Genomic DNA, 27,729 nt, shown 5'->3' on the forward strand with positions numbered 1-27,729 from the left:
CAACAAGTCCAATGGATGGGGTTGTAACAAACAAACTACCACCTCTACTAATACAATACTACCAAAAACAAACACAATTTAGCATAGCCCTATTCATTCTCAAGCTACACAAGGAATGTGCCAAAATAATTCAAAAATAAAGAAAAAAAAGTTAAAGTCTTTAAGTCCAAAAAAGAGAATTTTGACTTTTCATTCTAGCCATACACAAATTTACATGTCATCTTTCTCACATGACATTATACACTCAACCTCCCACCACCATCATATGCTCTCTTTTCTTTCTTTTTCTCTTTCCTTCTTCATTACGCCCTCTTAATCGCCAGCTCTAATCACGTTTTCCCCCTTATTATCTTCATTTTGTGATACCCATTATCTTTTTCTCATCATTTCCTCAACCTCCCCCAATTAAAAAGATCAGATTTTGATCCAAAAATTCCTGTCTTTTTTAACTAAACACGTTCCCAAAAAACCCACTTCCCAAATCTCCCAAAAACCAGTAAAATTACTAAACTTTACTCCAATTTAAGTTCAAAAATGGCTTAAATTAACCAATTTAAGCTCATAATTTTCCTGGGTAAGTTGCATTAAAATGGATGGGTTAATGGGGGATGTTACTAAGATCAGGAAAAGGGGTTGTTCACCATCTTCCTCAACATCATCCGTGATCCAGAATTACAAATTCAAAAGGGCAATTTTGGTAAGAAAAAAAGGAAGTGGCGGTAGTGGCGGCGGTAGAAGCGGCGGCGGAGGCGGCGGAGGTGGCGGAGGGGGATCCACCACGCCAGTACCAAGTTGGAGAATGGTGGGGTCAAGGTCACCATCAGTTGTTTTAAGAGTAGCCGCCGCATCGCCGCGGTATCCGCCGAGCCTCTCCGGCAGGTCAAGGTCAGGGCAGGGGCATGGGCAAGGTCATGGGCATCCGCCGGTATCGGCACGGAAATTGGCAGCCACATTGTGGGAGATGAATGAGGTACCATCTCCAAGTTTGAGGGAGGATGGAAGTTGTAAAGAAAAGAGAGTTGGAAGGAGGGATAAATTGAGGAGGTCTTGGAATAATTCAGGTTCTCTTCCTCCTCACTTGTCTGATCCTTCTCGTAGTCCTGTTTCTGAGGTGGGTTCTTTTTTTTTTTTTTTTTTTTTCTTCTTATTTTGTATATATAATTTGGTGATTTGGTTTTCTTTGTTATGCATTGTACATGAATTTGGGTTAAATTTGTATTGGTTATAGATTGATTTGGAAATTCATATTCAAAGTTTGTGTGTTATGCATTATGTCAATGAATAGCTTGGTTTGGGTTTTTCTTGAATTGATAGATTGAATATTATCCAAAATTTTCCTGTTGTTTATGAATGATACTGAGTCAGATTGGCTGTTAATGTGAGTTTGGCTTGGTCAAAGCTCAGTTCGAGTTCAGGAGTTTGGTTTTGTTTATAATCAGAAGGAAATTGATTGTTGAGTTCTTAGGTAGTATGTTGTCTGCTTGCTAAAATTGTTTTTTGCTATTTGTTTTTGATAAAAATGTTTGCTTCTTCAGGCAGAAGTCATGTTTCTTGTCAATCTATGTATATATGTAAATTGTTTCCCTGAAGCTGTTCCTATAATGTAGTCCATTTTGAGTTGATATTTTAGAAGTTTTAGTGATGCTTGTGTCTGACACATTTGTATTGGTCTTATAGAGAACGGAGCGGCCTGGAAGTGGTAATCACCGGAGAAGAGAGTCGTCTATCACTAGGAGGCTAAAGATTGAGCATTTTGATTCCGTTAGTAACGCCAGCTTTATGGAGGTATAATGTGGTTTCCTTTCATTTTCACAAATGTGGATGTTCATTTGAATTCACATCTCTGATGCCTGTTTGAGATAACACATTGTCTGCCTGTAATCATAACTTGTCTGCCTGTTATGTGTATTGGATAAGCTATCTGAATGTATAACTGACAGCATGTGGAAGTCTGTGGATATCAGGATTAAATGTTTTATTGTACATGATGCAGTTCATTGCTGCTCAATATTAGTGTAAAAATATCCAGTCCAAGATTGTCGGACAGTGAAATATTGCATTTATAAGACTGAAATGTCATGTATCGATATATGGTGATGCACCACATTGGAGCACGATAAATTATTATTTATATTTCAAAGCAGGGTTTGTCATAAAAGGTGGAAGGTTTTCTGAAGTTCGTCTTCTTTTTTTGTCTACCCCTCTTACTATGTAGATAGAGACTAGATCTCGATGCCAGACCCCTTCTGGATCAACAGCGGGGGGAAGACCCCGTTTGAAGGATGTAAGTAATGCTTTGACCACTTCGAAGGAGCTGCTGAAAATCACAAGTCGCATGAGAGGTCATGAAGATCAACCTTCATCGAGTATGTCCCTTATCTCTGCCTTACATGCTGAGCTTGAGAGGGCGCGCTTGCAGGTCAATCAGATGATACAGGAAGATCGGTCTGATAGCAAAGAGATCAATTACCTTCTGAAGCGCTTTGCTGAAGAAAAAGAAGCATGGAAGAACAAAGAACAGGAAACAGTTGAGGCTGCAGTTGAATCCATAGCAGGAGAGCTTGAGGTGGAACGGAAACTTAGGAGGCGACTTGAGAGCCTGAATAAAAAGCTTGGTAAAGAGCTTTCTGAGACTAAGTTGTCATTGCTGAAGGCAGTGAAGGAACTTCAGAGTGAGAAGAGAGCTAGAGGAATTATTGAGCAGGTCTGTGATGAGCTAGCTGGGAATATCGGCAAAGATAAAGCTCAAGTAGCAGAGATTAAAAGAGAAACATTGAGAATGCAAGAAGAAATTCAAAAGGAAAGAGAAATGCTTCAAATAGCAGAGGCATTGCGTGAGGAGAGAGCTCAAATGAAACTCTCAGATGCTAAACTTCAGTATGAGGAAAAAAATGCAGCGGTTGATAAGCTGAGAATTGAGCTTGAATCATTCCTTAGAACCAATAGTAAAGAAAATGGATGTGGGTCTGTGTATCAGAGAAGAGATGTAGATTTGGCCTTTTGTCGAAGTGAAGCCAAGGAGAGTGATGAGGGGGAAGTCGAAAATACAACTGATGACGATGGTGAAAACTCTGGTGAAAGTGATCTTCATTCCATAGATTTGAATGTAGCCGATCCTTACAAGAATAACTACAAGTTGACTAGTTCACCCATGATACCTAAAACTTCCAAAAGACACTCAGTTGATGAGCAACTCAAAGGAAGGAAATCAATATTTAATCAAGTAGCTAGAAGAAGCACTTCTTTACTTCGAAGTGTATCTAACATTGTTGAGTGGGGTAATGGCTCAAGTCATGAAATTGATAAGCAAACTCCTAGAAAAAGTTGTGGTGATGAGATACAGAAGCATAAATCAGGAAGAGGTTTACGGGACCATGGTTTGCCTAATTCTAGGCTGGGGTTGGAAAGAGAATGTGCAAGTCCATCCAGCCTACGAGGTCCACCATGGCCTTCTCGGGAGCCATGCAATGTCGCAATGCAGAGACCAATGACGATGGAAGGAAGTGGAACTAGGGGAAGGCTTGAAGAAGGCAGAGTTGAAGGGCACAACTCAAGGAGATCAAGAAGATAATTCTTAGATTTGAATTTTAGGGCAACTGTCTTGTTGCCTGTGGTGGTAAACCTTAATTAATATATTTGTCGTGGTTGCCAATGCTACCACACTTTCACCATTTTTATCTTAGCCCTTTGTGACAATGTGGGTTTTTGTAAAGTAGGAAGCATGTTTAGTATTTTTTCTTGGAACATCTCCTCTGTTTTCGGAGGAAGACATGATTAGTGTAGGGGGGCGTTTGAAATTTGCCAAAATTGTCAGATTTACCCATGTACATTATAAAAGAGGATGGCCTTCCCTGTTCAGATTGGTATGTGTTCAGCATTTTATGCGTTAAATTATCTAAGATGGCAGCAATCGATGTTGTCTTCTTTCTTGCTGCTTGTTTAAAATCCTATATTTGTAACCATCTTTAGAGAGTTTGCCTGATAGATTCCATTTTGTTAGAAAATATAATGCTCAACTGTTACAGACAACTTATAACAATGAGCGTTTATGTAATCAGGTTTCTACACCAGAAGCCTGTCATACTAGTGCACTTCTAAGTATGCCTTAACTGCAATAATGCAATTGAAATTTCTGTTTGTTGGTTGTGGAAGATAAAAGTGACTTCTTGGTTAATACGTAGGGGCAACGCCCCTATGAGGCTACGATACATCTGGTTCTTCCCAGCCAATCAACGAAGGCACTCATCTAAAGTGAAGCCGAATGCCATGATAGCAGCAGTAGTTAGACATTCAAGAATTTTGCCATGTGGGAGTTGTTACTCTATAATCTCTCTATAAATAAAGTTTTGATGAATTATTTTTCTCCCTAAAAGTGAGACTAAAATGATTAAGAGTTCCTGATTGAAATGATGAGTTTTGAGCTGAAAGTTTAAAGGGCTTGATTACTATTCCGGCTTACTGTTGTGTTCAATTGAAATTTGCCACTTGAGGCGACTTGCTAACATGAGGAATCCCAGGTTCATATTTCTTACAAACGTTTTGCTATTGAGCATCGTACAAATATATATCCATGATCTAAGGGCATGTTTTGATTTACTAAACTGAACTGATTGAAGCTGAACTGAAAATAAGCCGAAGAAAACAGGTCCTAATTCAAGCCGAACTCAAGTTAATCTCAAAATCATCAGCAACAATGCCTAAATAAATATAATTTTCTCATAACATTACCAAATTCAGAAAGAAACTCACCATTAAGTTATTACACAACTCAGCTAGATAAATTGAAAAACATAAAGTGATTAATCATACAATAACACTGCCTTGATTAAATAAAATAAAAAAGCATAGAATAAAAAGATAGATGGTGTAGAATTAATAATCAATCGTCTAAGAATTTGCGAAGACGTTGTCTGACGAATTCGCTACGAGCTTGAGTGCGGGCTTGTTGAGGGGCGATGTTGGCGAAGGAGAGATAAGCTCCGACTGCAATCATAGTAACTCCGATGCCAACTCCCGCCGCTGTCGCCGCCATCTGCCGCCGTGTAAGAGGATACGCCCACAACATTTGCCCTTCTTTTTTTCTATTTTCTCCGATTTTTAATTTTTTTTAAAACCTTATTATTGTCTATTGAGCTAAGTTGGGTCATGGCACAATTGATATAGTGGGTGGATTAGTGGGTCGTACTAAAACCCAAGTCCAATTGGTTCAATTTTGGCTAATCTCATTTGCAATAAACACTAAATTATTAAAATGGCTATTTAATTAATGTTTTTATTTTAATTTTTATTTTATTTTATTAAAGGTAAGAAAAATAAACATTAAGAAGTTCTCTTCCTGAGGGTAATTCCTAATGCATCAGAAGAAAGAATAGACATTAGTTATACAAACATCAATATCCATATTATTAGATACTAAATAGCCCACATTAGCTATTTAATTTGTTGCGCGATTTGTCTTTCGGTAGACATACTCTAATTGCCAAAGCGAAAAAGGAGAGAACAAGTGTCTTCGATTATATGCTCGATATGCTAAAGTACTGCCCAAAAGCCTTGTATTGAGTTAACTCTTCGATAATTATATGCTCGATCTACTAAGCTGCCCAAATGCCGTTTAATGAGTTAGCTGATAAAGGTTACCAAAGTTTATTTTAACAATTAAAATACTATGTATGTTCTAATAATATCTAACCCCAAGTTCTAATAATGTCTAACAAGTTCAGAAAAAAAAATCAATTGAATAGAATGTAACTTTTTTTTTTAAGAATGCAACCTTAATTAAGTTATATACAAGTAAGAAATCTTAAGGGAGAAAAAATCTGTATACTCTCTCTTTTAATTAGAATCACTAATTCACATTAGGAATGTCATAAGAGTATATCCTCTTCATGTGCTTTTTACTCATTCAAACTTATTTTCTTTGGACTTTCATTTAATTGAAATTACTTTTAACTTATATGCATAAAGCTTTTATAGTTATGAATTTAGATTAAGTAGCTTAGTTTTCGCATTAATTTTTATTTCAAAACAAATTTTCACGAAATTAAGCTAATTTTATTTGAAAACTTTAGGAAATAAGTAGGAAAGTGCAGTACACACCAAATCACCAATGAACATAACATTGAAAGAGTAATACACACCAATAAACATTAAAATCTTGTTATTTTTTTGGTAAATTTTTGTAGTTTGGTTTAGTGTTATTGAACTGTCAGTATGAAGTTGGACATATGCAGTAGATTAATTTTATATTATTGGATTTAATTGTGCCGCAAATTAATCATTACACGCTCATTTGTTCATTAATCATACAAAAATCAGATTTAATTTGCTGTACAACACAGATCAAGGACATTTCTCAACTACACAGTCTACAGGCTCTCATTGTGCTTACTCTTAGACACACTCACTAGAACCACCATGCTTCTCCAAGTAAGAAATCGCGAATGCAGCATGGAAAGCAGCCCCAACAGGAAAAGCTTCCTCATCAACAAAGAAGTATGGCGAGTGCACTGGCTTATCCGATTTCAGGGTCTCATTCTTTATTCCGAGAACAAATATAGCAGCTGGCATTTTTGAGGAAAAGAAGCTGAAATCCTCTGATCCCATGGTCAAGTGAAAGACTTCCAACTTGGACCTGCCAATCAGCGCCTCCACAACCTGTGTCCCGTGGTCATGGAGTGCTTGATCGTTAACCATCACAGGCCAAGGCATAGGAGTGTCTTCCAAGAAGTCTACCTCACCATGGCACTGATGTACAGAAGATTGCATCTCCACAATCTGCAATTATGTATTATTGATTTTATTTCTAATTCTATCTTGTTGTCAATATTAGGAAATACTGGATGCACCGAGTGTTACCTCCTTGATCCTGTCTCTCAAGTAGGTGAGACCTTGAGAGGTCAAGCTTCTAAATGTTCCTCCAAATTCTACCTTCTCAGGGATCACATTTCCTGCTTGGCCTCCTTTAAAGTAACCAACAGTCACCACCTGTATGATCCATGAAACAAACAAATTAGGCAAAATCAGCACGTATCTTCTGAAACAAGAAGCAAATGCCACAATGTTCAGATTAAAGGAATTTAATATGCATCTCTAATCTCTATGACTATTACCTCCCAACTTTTGTTGAAATTTATCCTCTAGTTAATATTGGAAAGTTTTAATTATTATTTTCAGACAATCAAAATAGAAATGTGGCCTTTGGTTTAAAGACACAGTATTATATATGTCTCCCTGAGGTTGCAATTAATTGTCAGGTAATGGTAATCATCAAACTATTTCATAAAGAGCTGTTTTCTGGATCAAGACATCCTCAAATTAGGGCTACTAATCTATCAAGACAATCAAACCCTGAGTTATGCATTTTGAAGGTCTAATCAAGGACTTCACTCTTTCTTCAATCAATCAATCAAAGCCTTAATCCCATAAGTGGGGTCGGCTACATGAACCAAATTTGATTATTTCGTGTAATCATCGACAAAGATCCTCATCCTCCATCCCTTACGATACAATACCTCATCCTCATGAAAATCCCAAAACTTCATATCCTTCCTAACTCCTTCCAACCAACCAAGACATTTTCAGTCTCCCTCTCCCTCGTTTAACCCCTCCATGGTCCAAAAATTTCACCCTTTCTTCAGCTCAGTAAAAAATATTTCTAGAAGGATAGAGTAACAATGATGATTTGACAAATTAGGACAGAGGAAATGAGCATGCAATGACTCCCATTGTGCTTATTCTGAAAGTTAATATGCACAGAAGTAAAAATGAGACTTACCCCTGACTCGACAGGATTTGTTTCTCTAGAAATGATATGCTGGAGGGCAATAATAGTTGATGAAGCTGCAACGATGGGGTATTTACTGAGATGGGGATGTGCTCCATGTCCACCTTTTCCTGTAATCGTTGCCTTAAACAGCCCAATACCAGCAAGAACTGGGCCTGCCTTGGAACCAATACTACCTGTGGGCATTGTTGGCAGGACATGTAGGCTGATGATGGCATCAACATCATCTAGAGCACCTTCTTTGATCATATGGTATGCACCCGCATGACCTTCTTCACCGGGTTGGAAAACTAACTTGACTGTGCCCTTTTTTGTAACGAAAAAAATCAGCCTGTGGAAGCTAATCAGCTACTATTGTGAAAATTTAGCTAAAATTTACAACTGACCTTTAGCTGAGCTTTCCTGCCTTGGAGTAGCTTGGCTGCCCCGAGTAGCATTGCCACATGAGTATCATGACCACAAGCGTGCATCTTCCCATCATTTTTGCTTTTAAACTCCCAATCAACCAGTTCCTTCAAATTCCAAGTTAAATACAAATGTCAATTTCAAATTCAGAAATCACAAACAAAGAGTTATTAAGTAGTTAGAACTACAACCCCCAAAAACCTCAAAACGGGATGCACAAAATTCCAGCACTTGGATTGGTGGTGCATGAAAGTTCTTTTGCAAGCTATTGTGCTACTGAAAGTGGCTGCAGCCCCTACATGCTTGCAGTCGGGATTAGATATAAAAAAATAGTTTGATTCCGTATAGCTTTTATATGTGTCTGGCTCTGCATGTGTTAAGGATTGCCCATCTATACACAAGAACATTTCAATCGCCATATTCTCATGAGAATGAGCAGGCTAGGAAAGGTGCAGAAAGATTAAGAAGTCATTGCCTCATTAGCCCATGAAATAGAAATAAACAACTGCTGTATCCCCCTATCAGATGAAAGCACTATCCAAAAGCTAAGGCAATACTTTAAACTAAGCCCAAGCCTCAATCGGCTAATTTTTGGGATGTTATATACAGTATTCAGTTAGTTTCACCCCAGGAATCAGCAAATTTATAAAAAGTCTCTTTAGTAGTTGTAACTTGTAACTATCACTATACTACCAACTACCGGTGTACTTTGATGTAGGGTCTATTCTGATTTACTAAACTGAGCTGAATTGAACTAACTGGAGCTGAAATGATTTTTTATGAGAGAAGAAAATTAGGAATGAAACTGAACTGATTGGAGATGAATAGGCCCGTAGTCTAAGCTGGGTACCAGTTTGTGCCTAAAACTTCCAAGGGAAAGTCATTTTTATGAATGTAAGAAAAGTATTCTTCTGTTATACTTTGTACATAATCAGAATTGGCAAAATGAAACCTTATTTGTCCGAGAAAAGAGAAACGAAAGCGTCTAGCACTGCACACAAGCATAATCATCACAAGGAACTGTCGTAAACAATAGCAGCAAAACAAAAACACAATTAAATTGCTAGAAGACTTATGGAAAATATTTCACAGTGAAACTGATTTCCTAGGTGTAATAGACGAAAATTCTAACAAGGTGGAGTAGAATAAACTGAAGTAGTAAGATATCTGAAACATCATATCATGTCAAACTTTGTAAAAATAAAAGTTGGACTATGTTTGCACTCAAGTACATATAGAGACAGAGCACTGAATGCAATTTGTTATGCTCATTAAATTTTAATTAAATTTTCCATTTAAGATTTTATGTTGAGCAATAAAAATATCAAATTAGCTTCTATGTACACACCCAGCCATTCAGGCGCGTATAAGGTTTTCTACAGTACGACTGTACGAGTAGTATTATTTAGGGGCGAAGGCTGCTAAGCTAAAGCTAAAGGAGGATAGCAGATTTTTGTACTAGAATATAGACAAAGGGATTGTGGCAATTATATGTTAATTAGTGGCGTGGGAGTCCGGGTTTCTTGAAAAACATGTGATTGTGTGTTATCAAGGACATCTTATATACTCTTCGGTGTACTTTTTTCTTTTGATTTGCTATTAAATAAAAAACAATCATCAAAATAAAAACGAAATATTTATAGGTATATGGTATATCAGGGTATATATAACAAACTTTAACGACATGATAAGTTATTGTTAGAGATATCGGAAAATATATGTGTGATATATTTCACGTAGATATCATTTAAGAGAATAATATATTTAATTAGGATATTTATGTTAAGATATTATTTTGAAAATATATCTTTAGGGTTTATGATTAGACATATATCTTTTAGGAAGATTATTTCCTATCTTATGAGCTTAGGTTTTGTATAAATACTCAACCTATTGATTAATAATAATCAAGCAATACAAAAGCTATTCTATTCTCTTCTCCCTAATTTGTCAGTTACTAGCTGGAGTTTGGTTTGCGGAATATAGATATTACATATGGGTTTAGAATGAATTGATTCCAAAATCGTATCATTTTGCAAACCAAACGCCTCAAATTGAAAAAAAAAAAAAAAAAAAAAAACCTGCATAGCAAGAGCATCCATGTCAGCCCTGAGAGCAAAAACGGGTTTCTGACCCGACCCGATAGAAGCGATGATACCAGTCTTGGCTATAGGCCATGCATACTGAATTCCCAGCGAGTCAAGCTCGGACCGAATGAGTCGACTCGTCTCGTACTCTTCGAACCCCAATTCTGGGTTCTGATGAATCGTCCTCCGAATCCGGTTCATCCATTCGAACAATTCCGGTTGTCTCGCCGCTTCCAAGAGCTCCCGACTCAGCGATTCCATGTCCGAGTTCGCCCATTTGGTGTGGGTTGAGATTACAAGAACAGCCGTCAGTAGCAGTTTCAGTAACATTTTCACCACAATTTGAGGATTTGTAAGCAGCTTTTTGAATCGTTTGATACTTGATAGTGCAAAAGGACAGTTAAATAGGTGGGTGTATTTTTGTGATTTTCGTTCATTCCGTTTATAAGGAAATAAAATAGCGTTACGTCTTCGGCAGTAGTTGGCTAGTTGCATTATGGGATGGTGATGGTCTTACACTCTCACTAAGTGGCGCATCCAAAATAACTTTATTAAAAAGTTGTATAAAAATACATGTGGTCGATGTGGAGTATAAGAGACCTGTTATTTGTATAATGATCTCTTTGAACAAAAGTACTAATCTGCAACTTTTAAAATAGGCGGCCTCTTTGAATTTAATATAAAATTAACAAAAAGGCGGGCTAATTTGTTATGTTTGCAAACTACTACCTCTGTTTTTTATTAGTTAACACGTTTGATTATTTACTATTCATGCACCTCCCTTCAGTCATGTTTTGTGATTTATACGTAACAAAAAATATAGTTAAGTGGAATCTTATTAGATTCGTCACAATGTATATTTTCAAAATAATTTTTGCTTATCCATAATTAAAGATATTAATAATTTAATTTGTATATCGGTAAACGTGACTAAAAAAACATGTCAACTAAAATAAACAGAAGAAGTACATAACAGTACCTAAGATACTGGATATTATATACATGTGGTGTTATTATAGTTCCTTTTTTTCATGAGGGATACAGCTTAATCCGACAATAGTGATGGTGAATTGGTGATGCAATAATATTATTGTAGCCCTGAAAATCCATATGTGCGTAATTGATATCAAACTAGCTACCTTTGTCAAAACTTATGCGGTCTTTAATATATTACTATATACCTAAATCATATACATGTCATATGACATTAGGTTGGATATAGTATCAAAATTTAACATACCTTTATTATTCTTACTGACTAGTATATTAAAACTTTAACTAAAAAAAAAATAGCCTCTTATGACCTTTATTTAAACTCGGGTTCACGAGGCAGGGAACAATCGTCGGTATGATAAGGCGTATGGCTCAAATCGTTGTTAAGCCTAAAGCATCACCATTCACCCAAGAAATTTTGGAGTAACCAATGGAAAAAATTAAAATGCCGTCATGCAAATATGATGGAAAAGACGGCCCGAAGAGATATGTAGCATCATTCGAAGGGCACATGTTATACACCAATTCAGATGTCGTTTGGTGTAAGGCCTTCCCAACAACCCTTCTGAAGCACCATCGGATCGGACTGGTTTTCAAATTTGGAACATGGTTCTATTGATAGTTTTGAGAAACTGGTGCAGGTGTTTGCTGGCCAGTATATAAACAATAGTGCCTGTAAGATAGTGTAATTCTCCTTGGTTGGAGTATTCTCATTTAACAATATATATAGTTGTTTACAAACCTAATTATGAGAAACCTAATTACACAAGATATATCTTTACAGAATATTAACAAGATAATATAAACCTATTATCTATCAGTGCCAGTATGTAAGCAATAGTGCTATGCATGCAGTGAACGTTTAGGAGAATTGATGGCAGTGGTGCAAAGGAAAGATGAGTCTCCAAGACTCTAAGGGACTACGTCAATAGATTTAACAATGAAGAAAATACTATTCGAAAGTTCAGCAAGAAATAGTCCTTATGGCACTAATGAATGGATTGAATGACTAGATTCAAAAGATATTTACCTCAGGAAGAGTTTCCCAAACCTGGAGGCTGTGTCGGCAAAGCTCACGAGTATATTAAGGGTGAGGAACTCTAAAAAACGAGCAACAGAGTGGCGCCAATAGAAGTAAGTCAGTCTGATAACATCCTACATGAGAACAGTAAACCCAGTCAGCAAACTCGGCTGAGAGGAAGTGAGAGCCGACAAGAGAATAGATCCGATAAAGGACTGGGCGATACAGCAATTATACTTTGATTGGGTTTAGTTTTATTGAACTATATGCAGTAGATTTAATTTATATTACCCGAGTTAATTGTGCAGTTAATCAGTACACATTTCACATTTGTTTGTTATTCATACAACTATACAAGTATCAGATTTGCTGTACAACATCAAACACTTGCAAGGACATTCTCTGAGAGCCAACATGCACACATCAAGGACATTTCACAACTACAGTCTACATGATCTCATCGTGCTTGCTCTTACACACTCTCGATAGAACCTTCAAGCTTCTCTAAGTAAGAAATAGCAAGTGCAGCATGGAAAGCAGCCCCAACTGGAAAAGCTTCCTCGTCAACGAAGAAGTATGGGGAGTGCAATGGCTTATCCGATTTCAGGGTCTCATTCTTTATTCCGAGAACAAATATAGCAGCTGGCATTTTTGAAGAAAAGAAACTGAAGTCCTCTGATCCCATGGTCAAGTGAAAGACTTCCAACTTGGACCTGCCAATCAGCGCCTCCACAACCTGTGTCCCATGGTCATGGAGGGCCTGATCGTTAATCATCACAGGACACGGCATAGGCATGTCTTCAAAGAAGTCTACCTCACCATGGCACTGATGCACTGAAGATTGCATCTCCACAATCTGCAATTATGTTATATTAATTTTATTTCTAATTCTATCTTGTTGACAATATTAGGACATACTGGAGTACTGGACGCACAAACCGTTACCTCCTTAATCCTGTCTCTTAAGTAGGTGAGACCTTCAGAAGTCAAGCTTCTAAATGTTCCTCCGAATTCTACCTGCTCAGGGATCACATTTCTTGCCTGGCCTCCTTTTAAGTACCCAACAGTCACCACCTGTATGATCCATGAAGCAGACAAATTAGGCAAAATCAGCATGTATTTTCTGAAACAAGAAGCAATTTCTAGATTAGAAGAATTTAATATGCATCTCTATGACTATTACCTCCCTACTTTTATAGAAATATATTCAATCTAGTTAATATTGGAGAGTTGTAACTTATTATTTTCGGACAGTCTAAATAGAAATGTGGCCTTTGGTTTAGGGACACAATATTATATATGTCTCCCTATGAGCGGTTAAACGGAGACCCGATGGTGCACTGGTACGAAAAGTGGAAGAGTGAGACCATGGAGGGGTTAATCGAGGGAAAGAGAGACAAAAAATGACTTGGTTGGAATGAGGCATTTGATCGTAAGGGGTGGAAGAGGAAGATTTTTATGGATGACCATATGGAATAATCATTTTTGGTTCATGTAGCCGACCCACTTATGGATTAAGGCTTTGATTGATTGATTGATTAATTGTGAGCTGTAAAGAACTATGCAGGTTTCAATTATTATCATGTAATGGTAATAATCAAACTATGTCATAGCTTTTTTTGGATCAAGACATCCTCAAATTAGGGCTACTAATCTATCAATATATAGCTCCTCTGCAGGTAAACAGTCCTATTCAGTGTTGAAAAATCAGTAATTTAATATTACTGTAGATGCAGAAATTCCATATGATCTAAAAAACATGAGGCCATGACCTTGAGGCTTGACTTATACATCTTAAAGGTCTGATTGAGGACTTCCCACTTTCTTCAGCTCATTAGAAACGATATTTAGAAGGATAGAGTAGCAATAATGATTGATAGACCAGGACAGAGAAAATGAGCATGCAATGACTCTCATTGTGCTTATTCTGAAAGTTAACATGCACAGAAGTAAAAATGAGACTTACCCCTGACTCAATAGGATCTGTTTCTCTAGAAATGATATGCTGGAGTGCTACAATAGCTGATGAAGCTGCAACGATGGGTCTCTACTCAGATGGGGCTGTGCTCCATGTGCACCTTCTCCTCTAATTGTTGCTGTAAACAGCCCGGTACCAGCAAGAACTGGGCCTGCCTTGGAACCAATACTACCAGTGGGCATTGTTGGCAGGACATGTAGGCTGATTATGGCATCGACATCATCTACAGCACCCTCTTTGATCATATGGTGTGCACCAGCATAACCTTCTTCACCGGGTTGAAAAACCAACTTGACTGTGCCCTTTTTTGTATTTGCAATGAAAAAAATCAGCCTACGGAAGCATAATCAGCTAATAAATATTGTGTAAATTTAGTTAAAATTTCACAATTGACCTTTAGCTGATCTTTCCTGCCCTGGAGTAACTTGGCTGCCCCAAGTAGCATTGCCACATGAGTATCATGACCGCAAGCATGCATCTTCCCATCTTTTTTGCTTTTTAAACTCCCAATTAACCAGTTCCTTCAAATTCCAAGTTAAATTTCAAATACCAATTTTGAATTCAGAAACATCAAAAGTCTTTAAGTAATTAGAACTTATTCATTAAAAAAAATGTAATCCTATCCCCAAAAAATCCTCAAGACTGGATGCACAATATTCCAGCACTTGGATTGGTGGTGCATGACAGTTTTTTGCAACCTATTGTGCTACAGAAAGTGGCTGCAACCCCTACATGCTAACAGTTGGGATTATATATTTCTTTTTTTTTTTTTAATCTATTTTTAAAAAAGGTTGATCCCGTAAAAGCTTATATTTATTGCTAGTCATCATTTATTGTCTGGCTCTACTTGTATTAAGGATTGCCTTACAAGAATTAGGGGAATTCAGGCTTGCTTGTTTCTTTTCGTTGCTCGGGCCAATGACTCCTGAATCTTTCTGCTTCTTTCTTAGCCTGCTCATTTTCAATGAGGGAATATGGAAAGTTCTCTGTACTAGGCAGCAAGTGAATTGGTAGTTTTAACCTTGGCAAAATGAAGTCTACTAGATGAAAGCACTATCTAATGCTATGTTTGGATAACAAATTAGAAGGGAAATGGAAGGGAGGGAAATGGAAGGGAGGGAAAGGAAGGGAAAGTGGAGGAAATGATGAGCTCCATTTTCCCTCCAAATCTCTCCAATTTTGAAGGGATGGTCTTTATTAAAGGAGGAGGGAAAATGGATCCCTCCATCCCCCTCCCCTTCCCTTCCCTTCCCCAACATATTATCCAAACAAGGAAGTTTGTCTCCCTCGCTTTCCCTTCCCTTCCCTTCCTTTTCTTCCATTTTTTGTTATCCAAACATAGCCTAAAAGTCATAACTGTCGCAATTTAAATAGTTCACTATGCAACTGATCTCTCTCTCTAAGGTGTAGTAGAATAAACTAAGTTAATATCTGAAACTCCATAACAGACATTTTGCTGATTTGTAAATTGCTACAAGTATGACTTTTTAATCATTTTGTAAATAGTTTCTTACAAGGGTATCATAAATGAAGGTTTAGTGCAACACATTGCGTGCGCGCACACAAAAAAAAAAAAAAAAAAAAAAAAAAAAAAAAAAAAGTTTTTTTTTTTTTTGGCTTTGAGGATCATAGCACACCCAGTATTTTAAATCTTAATAATATCTATTTTGTCATGAATTAAGTTCAAATTCCTTTTGGTTTCCTCACCTAGACACCAAATGTTCATAATGTTTAAAAATAAAGTTTTAACTTCATTTTAAGAAAATATCTTACATATATACCCGAGTACACACAAGAGGCCGCTAAGCAGGTGCACTAGAGACATTTGTTTTTACTATGTAGCTCATTTGATTTTATTATTTGTCCATTTAAAGATTTTTAAACTTTTAGTGTGCAATAAAAATATCAAATTAGCTTTTACAGAAATTTCACCAAATACCCATGAGTTATTTTTTATTCACCAAATACCCATCAAAACTTTCAAATTCACTAAATACTCCTGAGTTTGAAAAATGTCACCAAATGCCCTTAATGACTAATGGCGGTTAACACATGGCAGACTCGAAATGGTTGTAGTAATATTAGTTGATTACTTATTAAAAAAAACTTTAAAAAAAAAAAAATTTAAAAATACCCAAACCCACCCCCACCCCCACCCCAAACGGCCGACCGCAGATCCCACCCCTCCCCCTGCGCCGGTGGTCCCTTTTCGCTGACGAGGGCAGCCCCACCCACCCTCCGACACCCCCTCCCCTACCCCCCAGCCCCATCTCCCTCCGTTTCCCCTCCCCTTAAACCCCCTACCCAACCTCGAAAACACCCCCCTTCCTTCGCGACCGGCGCCCAAACCTCCTCCCCGGCGCCGCCATCCCCACCCCTTTCCCCCCCTAAACCACCACCCAAAAAATCGAAAAACCCTTTAATCGAAAAAACCCCAAATCGAAATCTAGAGTTTCGATTTGGGGTTTTTCGATTTTTAGGGTGGTGGTTTAGGGGGAAAGGGGGTGGGGCGAAAGTGGTTCGCCGGCGCCGGGGAGGAGGTTTGGGCGCTGACAGCGAAGGAAGGGGGGTGTTTTCGGGGTTTAAGGGGAGGGGAAACGGAGGGAGAAGAGGCTGGGGGTAGGGGAGGGGGTGTCAGAGGGTGGGGGGGCTGCCCTCGCCGGCGAAAAGGGACCACCGGCGCAGGGTGGGATCTGGGTGGTGGCTGGTGGTGGGGTGGGGTTTTTTTTAATTTTTTTTTAAAGTTTTTTTTTTTTTTTTTTAAAGTTTTTTTTAATAGTTAATTAAGAAATATTACAACAACTAATTTGAGGCTGCCACGTGGCATATTAATCATTAATGACTAACGGTAAGGGCATTTGGTGACATTTTTCTTAAACTCAGGATTATTTAGTGAATTTAAAAGTTTTTATAGGTATTTGGTGAATAAAAAATTAACTCATGGACATTTGATGAAATTTCCGTAGCTTTTATGTATACAACGTGCTTATTAAATTTTTAGCATTTTTGTACTCCTTAAGAAAAATTATACCAATATGCCAATAATATTTTTATAAGTAGTGCGAGCCAAGTTTATCACCTTGATAAACAATTATTAGCGGCTTTACCGCAAACTTGAAAAACAACCCCTGATTATGTTGTATTTTCTGATGAAGTTGCTAATTCCATAAAATTGGCCAAAAATAGAAAGAAAGGAAGAAAACCTGCAAAGCAAGAGCATCCATATCAGCCCTGAGAGCAAAAACGGGCTTTTGACCCGACCCGATTGAAGCGATGACCCCAGTGTTGGCAACAGGCCATGCATACTGAATTCCCAGCGAGTCAAGCTCGGAGCGAATGATTCGACTCGTTTCATACTCTTCGAATCCCAATTCTGGGTTCTGATGAATCGTCCTCCGAATCCGGTTCATCCATTGGACCAATTCCGGTTGTCTCGCCGCTTCCAAGAGCTCCCGACTCAGCGATTGCAAGTCAGAGTTCGCCCATTTGGTGTGGGTCGAGATTACAAGAACAGCCGTCAGAAGCAGTTTCAGTAACATTTTCACCATTATTTGAGGATTTGTAAGCACCGTTTACTTTGAATGGTTTGATAGTGCAAAATTAAAGGACACTTGTCAATTATGTAGGTGAGTGTAATTTTGTGATTTTCATTCATTCCGTTTTTAAGGAAACAAAAATAACACTAGCGTAACGTCTTCGCCAGTAGTTGTATTTGTGAGTTGTGATTAGAGATGGCAATATTAGGTGGATATCCGCTAATCCGCTCCATCTGCTTAAAATAAATGGACGAAAACCCGAATTAAATGGATGAGAAGCGGGTGACGGATGAAGCGGATGATGGATCGGATCGGATGTGGATGATATTTTTTTCACCCGCTAACCATCCACCCATCCGTTTAACATATATTAAATTTTTAATCAAAGATTTTTACTAATAAAATATAGAATGTGCAAGAAAATTACTTGTCTTTTTTTTTGTTGCAAATTAATTTTTCAAACAATATGTTGTTATTGTTTCTTTTTTATTAATAAATTAAAAAAATTATTATATAAATAACCAAAAATTAAAGTTTATCTGAGTTTTTTTTTTCATTTTAGTACTCATCCATTTATCATCCGCTCCACCCGTTTCATCCGCGGATGATGGACGAACGGATATGGATGATGGGTGAAGCGGATGACGGATGGATGTGGATGGAGCAATTAGGATAATGGATGGATGCGGGTGAAGCTCCACCCGATCCAAATCCGATCCATTGCCATCTGTAGTTGTGATGCATTTGCATTACTAGTAATGTACGGAGTAGTATGTAGTTGATTTAAAACATGGCTATTACATTAGCGAATTATTAGGACGAATTCATATTATTTAACACACCATTTTAACAGTTTTTAGGGTCTGTTCTCTTCGGCTTATTTTCAGTTGAGTTCAGCTCTAATAAGTTCAGTTTAGTTTGGTTTAGTTCAGTTCAGCTCCAATCATTTCAGTTCAGTTCAGTTCTTATCTTAATTTCCTTCTCTCATCAGAACATGCCCTTAGTTTTAACTATTTATTGGGTTTTTTTTTTATGCTTTAAAAAACTTAAAAAGTACACATTGAGACCGTTTTAACAACTATTTACCCAGGGCACCACCGAATCTATAAGCTTATTATTGTTATTGAAGACAAGAGTAATAATTGGCGAGAAATTTTAATTTATCCAAGCTAACATGACCTAAACCAACTCTTTTAGTCGATAATTAGTGTTTGTGATACCCCAGAATACGGATCAATACTTTTAATGTTATTATTGTATTATAGTTTTAATGTATTATATTTGGCCAATTGACCAAAAATTAACACCCTTGTGACACATTGGTATAAAAGTTAACACTGGCGACAAATTATGAAAATAGTATAGTGTACCCGAATTTTTACTTCTCCCTCAACTCTTACTTAAAAAAAGAGAAAATATATAAGTAGTATCTATTAACTATTACTAAAATAAAATATTGATGATGTCATCAATTTTTTAAAGTACTTACGTGTCAAACTCTCATAAAAAATTTTCCTTCCAAATTTTACATATGATGTCATCATTTTATTTTATTTTTTTTTGCTAGAAACTAGGACCAATTAGGTGTGAAACTTGAATTTGACATCAATATTGCTGTATATACTCCACACTACTTTTGGATATTCATAATACAACAATATTAAATAGACATAGATATTGGTAGCTAATTATACATTTTTTTAACAAATCAATAATACACATTTTTTTAAAAAAAAATTAATAGTAAACACACATTTATTTAGCTTCCACTCTAAACGTATAAGCTTAATAAATTATACATTTATACAACATTAATATATTTAATCTAACCATCATTTTAATATATTTTTAATAACATCGTAAATATTACATTATGATACAATATTAAATAATAACCATTTTTATGTACATGTTTTTTTTTTAATATTTATTTAATAAATTTTTTTAAAAAAATAACGAGCCAAATCATATTAGAAAGTTATCAACAACAAAAGATAAAAAAATATACTCCGTAGAAAAATTACTAAAACCACCGTGCAACGCACGGGTACTAATCTTTATTTATTTTTATTTTTTTTTTAGGAAAACGGTACTCGTATTAAAATCAATCTAAGGATACAAGCATCCATAGTTACATAAGATGAAACTTCATGTGGACAATGATTATCCCACACTTGTTCAGTACCAAACGGAATAAGCCTAGCAAGGTGATGGGCAACGTTATTACCCTCCCTCTTGACATGAGCCCAACTAATCGATACAAAAGATTTGCAAGCATGCAAAATATCCCCAAGGATTGAGTCCAGATCTGTGTAAAATAAGGCACCTCTTGAGAGTCTTCGAATTAGGAGTTGACAATCTGACTCCAAGATAATGTTCTCCAAGCCACGCTGTCTTCCTAATTTGAGGGCCATATCGAGCGCTTTGGCCTCGGCAACTTCAGCTGGCTAGTTAGCTCTAATTCTCCTCGTCCCCGCAAATACTACTCTGCCTGTGCAGACCCTCACCACAACCCCCAATCCAACCCACCCCTCCTCTTCCAAGGATGCATCGGCAATTAATTTGAGGACCCCCTTAGGAGGAGCAATCCATCTCTTAGAGCTAGAGGCCAAATGCACCCCTGCTGATTTGCGAATTTGAGAAGTATACTTCTAAAATTCTTCCACACACCGAGCTATTCTCTCCAGCAGCACAAAATTAGGAGTTATTTTATTCTCAAATATCTTCAAATTCCTTTCATGCCAAATACACCATTCTAGCAACACTCCCCTTTGCACCATTTTCGAGTCTAGCTTACCCCATGATTCCACCATATCGCACATGCTCTCCTTGTCTTCCCATCGTACCATTGCCATACAACCAAGCTCCCCCCAAAGTTCTCTTACTCTAATGCAATCAAAGAGCGCATGACCCAGCAACTCATCCTCCTAGCACCAAGGGCAGCACGCATTATCAGCCATATGACGCTTGAGCAGCAACTTCCTAACAGGGAGAGTTTCAGTACAAACTCTCCATAGAAAGTGACGAGCCTTTGGGAACACATTGATCTTCCAAATATCCACAAAGGCTTTGTGAAACTCGTCAAAATTACAACCCTTTCCCAGCGTATACGAAGTTTTCACAGAGTATTCCCCGTCGAAGGAAAACGCCCAAGTAATTTCATCACTCTGCCTACGCCAACTTAGAGGAATAGACAAGAGCACCGCACATCCCTCTCCTCAAATATATCCTCAATCAAGTCCACTCTCCATTCCATTCTATCAGTGTCAATGATCTCCATAACATTATTCTCCACTTCACCTCTTTGCGGAGTGGTCACAAAATGACCCTCTCCATCTGCAATCCATGGATCCCTCCATATATTTATATTTGAACCAACCCCCACACGCCAAATATATCCCTCCTTCACTAGAGCTTTAGAGCTCCACACACTCCTCCATGAATAGCTATTAGAGTAGCCAAGCCTTGCCTCAAGAAAAGTAGAGTGAGGATAATATTTCACACGCATCACTTCCCCAATAATGATTCAGGTCTGCGAATCAATCTCCATGCCTGACGCCCAAGTAAAGCATCATTGAAGAGGCTTAGGTCCTTAAAACCCAAGCCACCCAAACATTTCGGAGTACACATTTTATCCCAACTCATCCAATGTACTTTTCTGCGAGTCCCACTCTACCCCCACCAAAATCTTGCCATGGCCGATTTAATACTCTGAATGACATACTCTGGAATTTTATACACCCCCATCAGGTATGTGGGTATTGCCTGAATCACAGATTTAAGAAGAACTTCCTTCCCTGCTCTTGATAAAAATTTCTCCTTCCACCCCTGTAATTTCTTCCAGATTCTGTCAAGAAGAGCTCCAAATACCGCTCTTTTCGATCTATCAACAATTGTGGGAATGCCAAGATATTTCTCATGTTTGTCCACCAGTTTCATATTAAGAAGACTCAACAACTCAAATCTGCGCTCGTCACTTACCCCTTTGCTAAAGGACACTTCCGATTTATCATAATTAATTTTCTGTCTGGATGCTACTTCATATTGGTTGAGAATATCAACGATTTCTTCACATTCCTGTCGGTTTGCCCTTGCAAAAAGAAGACTATCATCAGCAAATAAGAGATGAGAGATCTCCGGTCCATTCCTGCTCGCCTTCACTCCATGGAGCTTGTTATCCCGTACTTTATTCTGTAACATTCTAGAGAAAACATCAGCAATCAGAATAAAAAGATACGGTGACAAGGGGTCTCCTTGACGGAGCCCTCTAGAAGGTAGAACCGATCCATACACTCCTCCATTGAGAATAAAAGAGTATGACATCGAGGAAACACACTCCATAATCAAATTAACCCATCGCCCGTCAAACCCCATAGTCAGAAGAAGCAGGGGCGGAATTAGGGAGGCCTGAGTGGGCCATGGCCACCCCCTTGGCCCAAAAAAAAATAGTGTTGAAGTCCAAGTTATAAAATAAAATAAAAGAAAGAAAAATAGCCCATGCATACATGTCAGGCGGCTGACACAAAATTAGGAAAGAATCTTTGAATTCTTTTTCCTATAAAATATAGGAAACAAAAAGTACTTCTATATATATAGGCTTAGGGGCTAGGTTACTTTTGAGTCTTTGTCTCTTTGACAATTTCTAAAGTATATATATTTTTTTTTACCCTTTTACCAACCTAATAAAATAACAACTACAGAGTACCTTCAAGCTTCAACAGTAGCCTACTTCGGTACCTTCAGGTTCGTCTTTTCTGACTTTTTTTATTCTTTGTTGTAATTTTATTATTTTTTTTTAATATATATGTATTAGGGTTATATAACCAAATTAAGTGAGTTAAATTAGATTATAAATTGTATTACTTTATATATGTAATTTAATTAGACGAATATAATCGCATAGTTTTGTCATAAATTACTATTATAACTCAACGATATTATGAATTATTTAGCGTGTAATTGATCAAAATAATATTATTTTTTTCTAGGTTGAAAACTTGAAATATGAAGAGAAAAACAATTGACTCTTATTTTTCGAAAGCAAAATCTCCTTTTGAATTGAACATTGAAGACCCATCCCCTAATGTGACTGTTGAAACGAATGTTGATGTAAATCCCGAGAATTTTACCCATAATGAACAATCAACAAATGCATTTACAGCTCTACCTACATTTAATATTGGAAATACAGTTTTGATGCGTGATCCGACTTTGCGTAAGTCAATTGATAGTTACCCTTCAAAGGAGCAGGAAGATATTGTCAATGCATATATACATTACGGGCCTTATCAATTTCACTTAGATCAATACCCTTCTTCAGGTCCGACAGATCACCCGCGTCGATTCCAATCTAATTGATTTAAGAAATTTCCATGGCTAGAATATTCCCCTACAACGGATGCAGCTTATTGTTTTCCATGTTTCCTTTTTCCAAAGGACCCATTAGGAAAATCCGGATCAAATGTTTTTACAGTACAAGGATTCAGAAATTGGAAAATGGTTGGGGGTAAAGATTGTTCTTTGTTATCTCATATGGGGAAAGATACCAATTCAGCTCATGGATATTCAGCAATATGTTGGGAAAATTTGAAGAAAACCGAAGGTCACATTAATCAGGCATTTGAAAAGCCTAATCCACAATTGATTGAAGATAATCGTTTAAGAATAAAAACTTCAATTGAAGTAGTGCGATGGCTTACATTTCAAAATTGTGCATTCAGAGGACATGATGAAAGTGCAAAGTCGAAAAATCAAAGTAACTTTCTTGAGATGTTAAAACTCTTAGCATCATATAATAAAGATGTATGTAATGTTGTGATGGACAATGCCCCAAAAAATGCTAAATATACATCTCCTGCAATTCAGAAAGAGATTCTACAAGTATTTGCAAACAAAGTGCAAAAAGAAATCCGTGAGGAAATTGGTGATTCAAAGTTTTGTATTATTGTTGACGAATCTTGAGACATATCTAAAAGAGAACAAATGGCTATTGTTTTAAGGTTTGTTGATAGATATGGTTATTTACGAGAGCGGTTTTTTGAGCTAGTACATGTCAAAGATACAATCTCCAAGACTCTTAAAGAAGAAATTTCTGTGGTTTTATCTAACCATGAGTTGAGCATTCAAAACCTTAGAGGGAAAGGATATGATGGTGCTAGTAATATGAGAGGAGAATGGAATGGTTTAAAGGCTTTGTTCATGGAAGAATGTCGCTATGCTTATTATGTACATTGTCTAGCACATCAATTACAATTAGCTCTTATTGCTGCAGCAAGGGAAGTAGCTGAGGTTCACGATTTTTTCAAAGATTTAATTTTTATTGTTAACACTGTTAGCTCCTCTTCTAAGCGTTATGATGAGTTACAAGCTAGCCAAATAGCTGAATTGGAGAATTTAATTGAGATTGAGGAGGTTGAAACAGGGAAAGGATTGAATCAAATTAGCACGTTGCAACGTCCTGGGGATACTAGATGGAGCTCTCATTATAAGTTGATTTATAGTCTATTAAAAATGTACAATGCTACTCGCTTAGTCCTTGAAAAAATTGTCATTGATCGTCGGGTATCATATTCTCAACATGGGGATGCTAAATATGTTCTAAAAAAGTTGGTATCATTTGATTTCGTATTTATCTTACACCTTATGGAAGATCTTATGGGATATACAGATGGTCTTTGTCGAGCTTTGCAGCATAAATCACAAGACATTTTAAATGCTATGCATTTAGTTGCTGGTACAAAATCCTTGATTCAAAATTTTAGAGATAACGGTTGGGAATCCCTTTTACAAAAAGTACAATCATTCTGCCTTAAACATGATACTCAGATACTGGATATGCAAGTTGCTTATTCTAATATAATTCGATCTCGACGCAACAAAGACAACATAACAGTGGAGCATCATTATCGGGTGGATGTGTTTAATGCAGCTGTAGATCAGCAATTGGAAGAGCTAAATAGTCACTTTAGTGAACGAACAACAGAGCTACTGACTTTAAGTGCATCTTTGAGTCCTATTGATGAATATAAACACTTTAATGTGGAAAATATTTGTCTCCTTGCATAGAAATACTATCCCGAGGACTTTACAGAGTATGAAAAATCACATTTGAAGTATCAACTTCAACAATTTTATAGTGATGTTCCTAAGCACCCGGATATGAAGGATTTGAGTACTATTACTGATTTGTGTAGAAGTTTGGTTAAGACTAGGAAATCAGTTACTTATCCATTAGTTGATAGATTGATTCGGCTTATTTTGACCCTTCTGGTTAGCACAGCAACAACAGAAAGAGCTTTCTCGGCAATGAAAATTGTGAAAACTAGCCTTCGAAATAAGATGGAAGATGAATTTCTTTCCGATTACTTGCTAGTGTATATTGAGAAGGAGATTGCTGTAAAATTTGAAATAAAGTCAATTATAGATGACTTTTATTCTATGAAACCTAGGAGAGCTCGTGTTAAGTGATTAGTATTTTTTTAATACTTCAAATTTTTATAGACCTTTTTATTTTAATGGTTTATGTTGATTTTTTTACCCAATTACATATGCATTTATGACTTGTTGATGTATGTATTTTAGATTATCGATTAGGTCAGCCACCCCTTCGAAATTTTTTTGGTTACGCCACTGAGAAGAAGCCCTCTCAAAAAACCCCATTCAACCTGTCATATGCCTTTCTCATGTCGAGCTTCATACCTATCCACCCTTTCCGGCCCTTGCTTCTCTTTTTAATTGAATGAAAAATTTCCAGAGTAACCAGAGCATTATCAGTGATCATTCTCCTAGGGACAAAAGCACTCTGATTTTATGAAATTACCTTTGGAAGAATATTTTTCAATCTCATCACAATAGCTTTAGACATTATTTTATAGAGCATATTACACAAAGTAATAGGTCTAAACTCAGCGGTAGACGTAGGGGAATCAACTTTCGGGATCAAAACAATGTTCGTATTATTAACAGGTTTGGGGGAACAATCACCATGTAAAATATTACTAACAAACTTAGTCACTTCATCACCGACAATGTCCAGAAACGCTGATAAAAAATTGAATGCATCCTATCAGGACCTGGAGCCTTACAAGGTTGCATTTGAGATAAAGCGTCATAAATTTCCTCCTTTGTGAAAGGGCACATTAGCTCTGCATTGTCCTCCGGGGTAATAATGGAAGTCACATTATCAAGAACTCGTCGAATTCATCCTTAGAGGGTTGTGTTGAGGTGAACACATTATTATAAAAATTACATACCACCTGCTCAAAATTTGCTTCACCGGTTTGCCACTAACCCGAGTCATCATAAAGTCCAACTATAGAGTTCTTCTTCCTTCTTTGAGAGGCCTTATGATGAAAATATTTCGTATTTTTATCTCCATCCTTAATTTTAGCCACCCGAGATCTAATGTGCCAATAAGACTCATGCTTAGCATTCAGATCATCAAGTTTTTGCTCTAGCCTCGAACACTCCCAGCAACTATCCATTGAAGTGGGTCGCTGCTGTGCAATACGAAGCTCTTTCTCAGTGTCTTCTACTTGTTTCCCCAAGTCATTGAACTTATCCTCACTCCAAGCTAAGAGTCCCCGACCAACCACAACTACTCTAGCAACTGTTGGCAGCCCCATAGAAAAGCTCCGTGCGGCTTTAACTGCAAGTTCACAAGATTCATCAAGCAGCCAACTAGTCTCAAACTTGAAGCTCTTTTTCTTTTTCTTCTTTTTTATTTGGCTTTTCGATTTCAATAGAATTGTTGCATGGTCCGAATTGTACCTCACCAAGTGCTCAACCCCAAAGTTCGAAAAGAGGTATGTCCAAGACAGAGAAGCTAGGAATTGATCAAGCCTTTCCCTTACTCTAGTGTCCATCGTCTTACCCCTCTCCCAAGTGTACCATGAACCATTGAATCCCAAATCCCTTAACTCACAATCATTCACAACATTTTGGAACCCCTCCATCTCCTTCCTCACTCGTTCCACACCCCCCTCCTTCTCCCCACAGCTTAAGATTTCGTTAAAATCTCCCCCGAAAATAATAGGCACAGTGGTTTCCTCACACAAGAATTTGATCAAGTTCCACGTCTTATATCTTTCCTCCTCCTTTGGCCAGCCATACAAACCAACAAATCTCCATACTAAATCATTTTTCTTGATATCAACACATATATGATTTTGTGAATAAGAGACAATATTGCAGTCTACTCCTTCTCTCCAATACAAACATAGGCCACCACTCTTCCCCCTGCTCGACACACCAAAAGCACTTGCAAAACTCAATCGCTCTTTAAGGTTCTCAATGATGATCTTATTGGCCATGGTTTCCGACACAAAGACAATATCGGGGGCATGAAGTCTACTCCATTTCCGGAGTTGCCGAACTGAATCGGGGTTGCCCATACCCCGACAGTTCCAACACAGAATATTCATGAAGCTCGGCGGGGTTGCTCTTTGACAGCCTCCGCCACTCGCAATCCAGTTAATTCATCTCCAATAATTAGTTTCTTACTCATCCCGTCTTTGGTCAAAGAGCTCTTGTCAATTTCCCTCTCCCTCTTCCCTAGAACCTGTTCTCCATCAGCCTCCATATGACTGTCAAAGGCATAAACACTTTTGTCAAACCTCATGTACTTCTTCCTTCCCTTTTTTGAACATCCTTCTCTGCCCCAAAACTAAAAAGACATTCATCCCCCACCTTAGGAGTAGAAGTAATTCCACTCTCTAGCATCACACTTTCTCCCTCCTCCTGACTTTCATTGCCGACTATAACCCCACCCTGCCCATTCCAATCCTTCACAGCTAAAGTACCCCTACTACACTCATCTTCCCCTATTTCTCTTTCCTTTTGTGCCTCCCTCTCAGAGTCTTTGGTAACAAATAATTGTTTACGAGCAGCAAGAACTAATTCAATCTCCTCTACCTCCCTTAACCTTC

The 27,729-nt window shown here is 37.4% G+C and overlaps 4 protein-coding genes and 1 pseudogene across 4 annotated transcripts; 2 read left to right on the top strand and 3 right to left on the bottom strand.

The window, feature by feature from the left end:
• Positions 1–3,858, top strand: LOC110695698. Its single transcript, XM_021872928.1, has 3 exons — positions 1–1,111; positions 1,678–1,785; positions 2,216–3,858. The coding sequence occupies exons 1-3, from the start codon at positions 590–592 to the stop codon at positions 3,569–3,571; spliced, it is 1,986 nt and encodes a 661-aa protein (XP_021728620.1). The 5' UTR covers positions 1–589; the 3' UTR covers positions 3,572–3,858.
• A 2,367-nt stretch (positions 3,859–6,225) lies between these two features.
• On the bottom strand, positions 6,226–10,803 carry LOC110695699 (IAA-amino acid hydrolase ILR1-like). The gene is made up of 5 exons (XM_021872929.1): positions 10,270–10,803; positions 8,170–8,295; positions 7,775–8,089; positions 6,856–6,984; positions 6,226–6,774 (listed from the first exon to the last, which is right to left on the bottom strand). The coding sequence occupies exons 1-5, from the start codon at positions 10,768–10,770 to the stop codon at positions 6,391–6,393; spliced, it is 1,455 nt and encodes a 484-aa protein (XP_021728621.1). The 5' UTR covers positions 10,771–10,803; the 3' UTR covers positions 6,226–6,390.
• Positions 10,804–12,536: 1,733 nt separating this feature from the next.
• Positions 12,537–18,226, bottom strand: LOC110695701 (annotated as a pseudogene).
• A 5,559-nt stretch (positions 18,227–23,785) lies between these two features.
• LOC110695840 (zinc finger MYM-type protein 1-like) lies at positions 23,786–24,868 on the top strand. Its single transcript, XM_021873066.1, has one exon. The coding sequence runs from the start codon at positions 23,786–23,788 to the stop codon at positions 24,866–24,868; it is 1,083 nt and encodes a 360-aa protein (XP_021728758.1).
• A 580-nt stretch (positions 24,869–25,448) lies between these two features.
• LOC110695841 lies at positions 25,449–27,114 on the bottom strand. The gene is made up of 3 exons (XM_021873067.1): positions 26,094–27,114; positions 25,623–25,843; positions 25,449–25,529 (listed from the first exon to the last, which is right to left on the bottom strand). The coding sequence occupies exons 1-3, from the start codon at positions 27,112–27,114 to the stop codon at positions 25,449–25,451; spliced, it is 1,323 nt and encodes a 440-aa protein (XP_021728759.1).
• Between the last annotated feature and the right edge of the window lie 615 nt (positions 27,115–27,729).

The sequence above is a fragment of the Chenopodium quinoa genome, unplaced genomic scaffold (assembly GCF_001683475.1).
Source record: "Chenopodium quinoa cultivar QQ74 unplaced genomic scaffold, ASM168347v1, whole genome shotgun sequence".
NCBI lineage: Eukaryota > Viridiplantae > Streptophyta > Magnoliopsida > Caryophyllales > Amaranthaceae > Chenopodium > Chenopodium quinoa.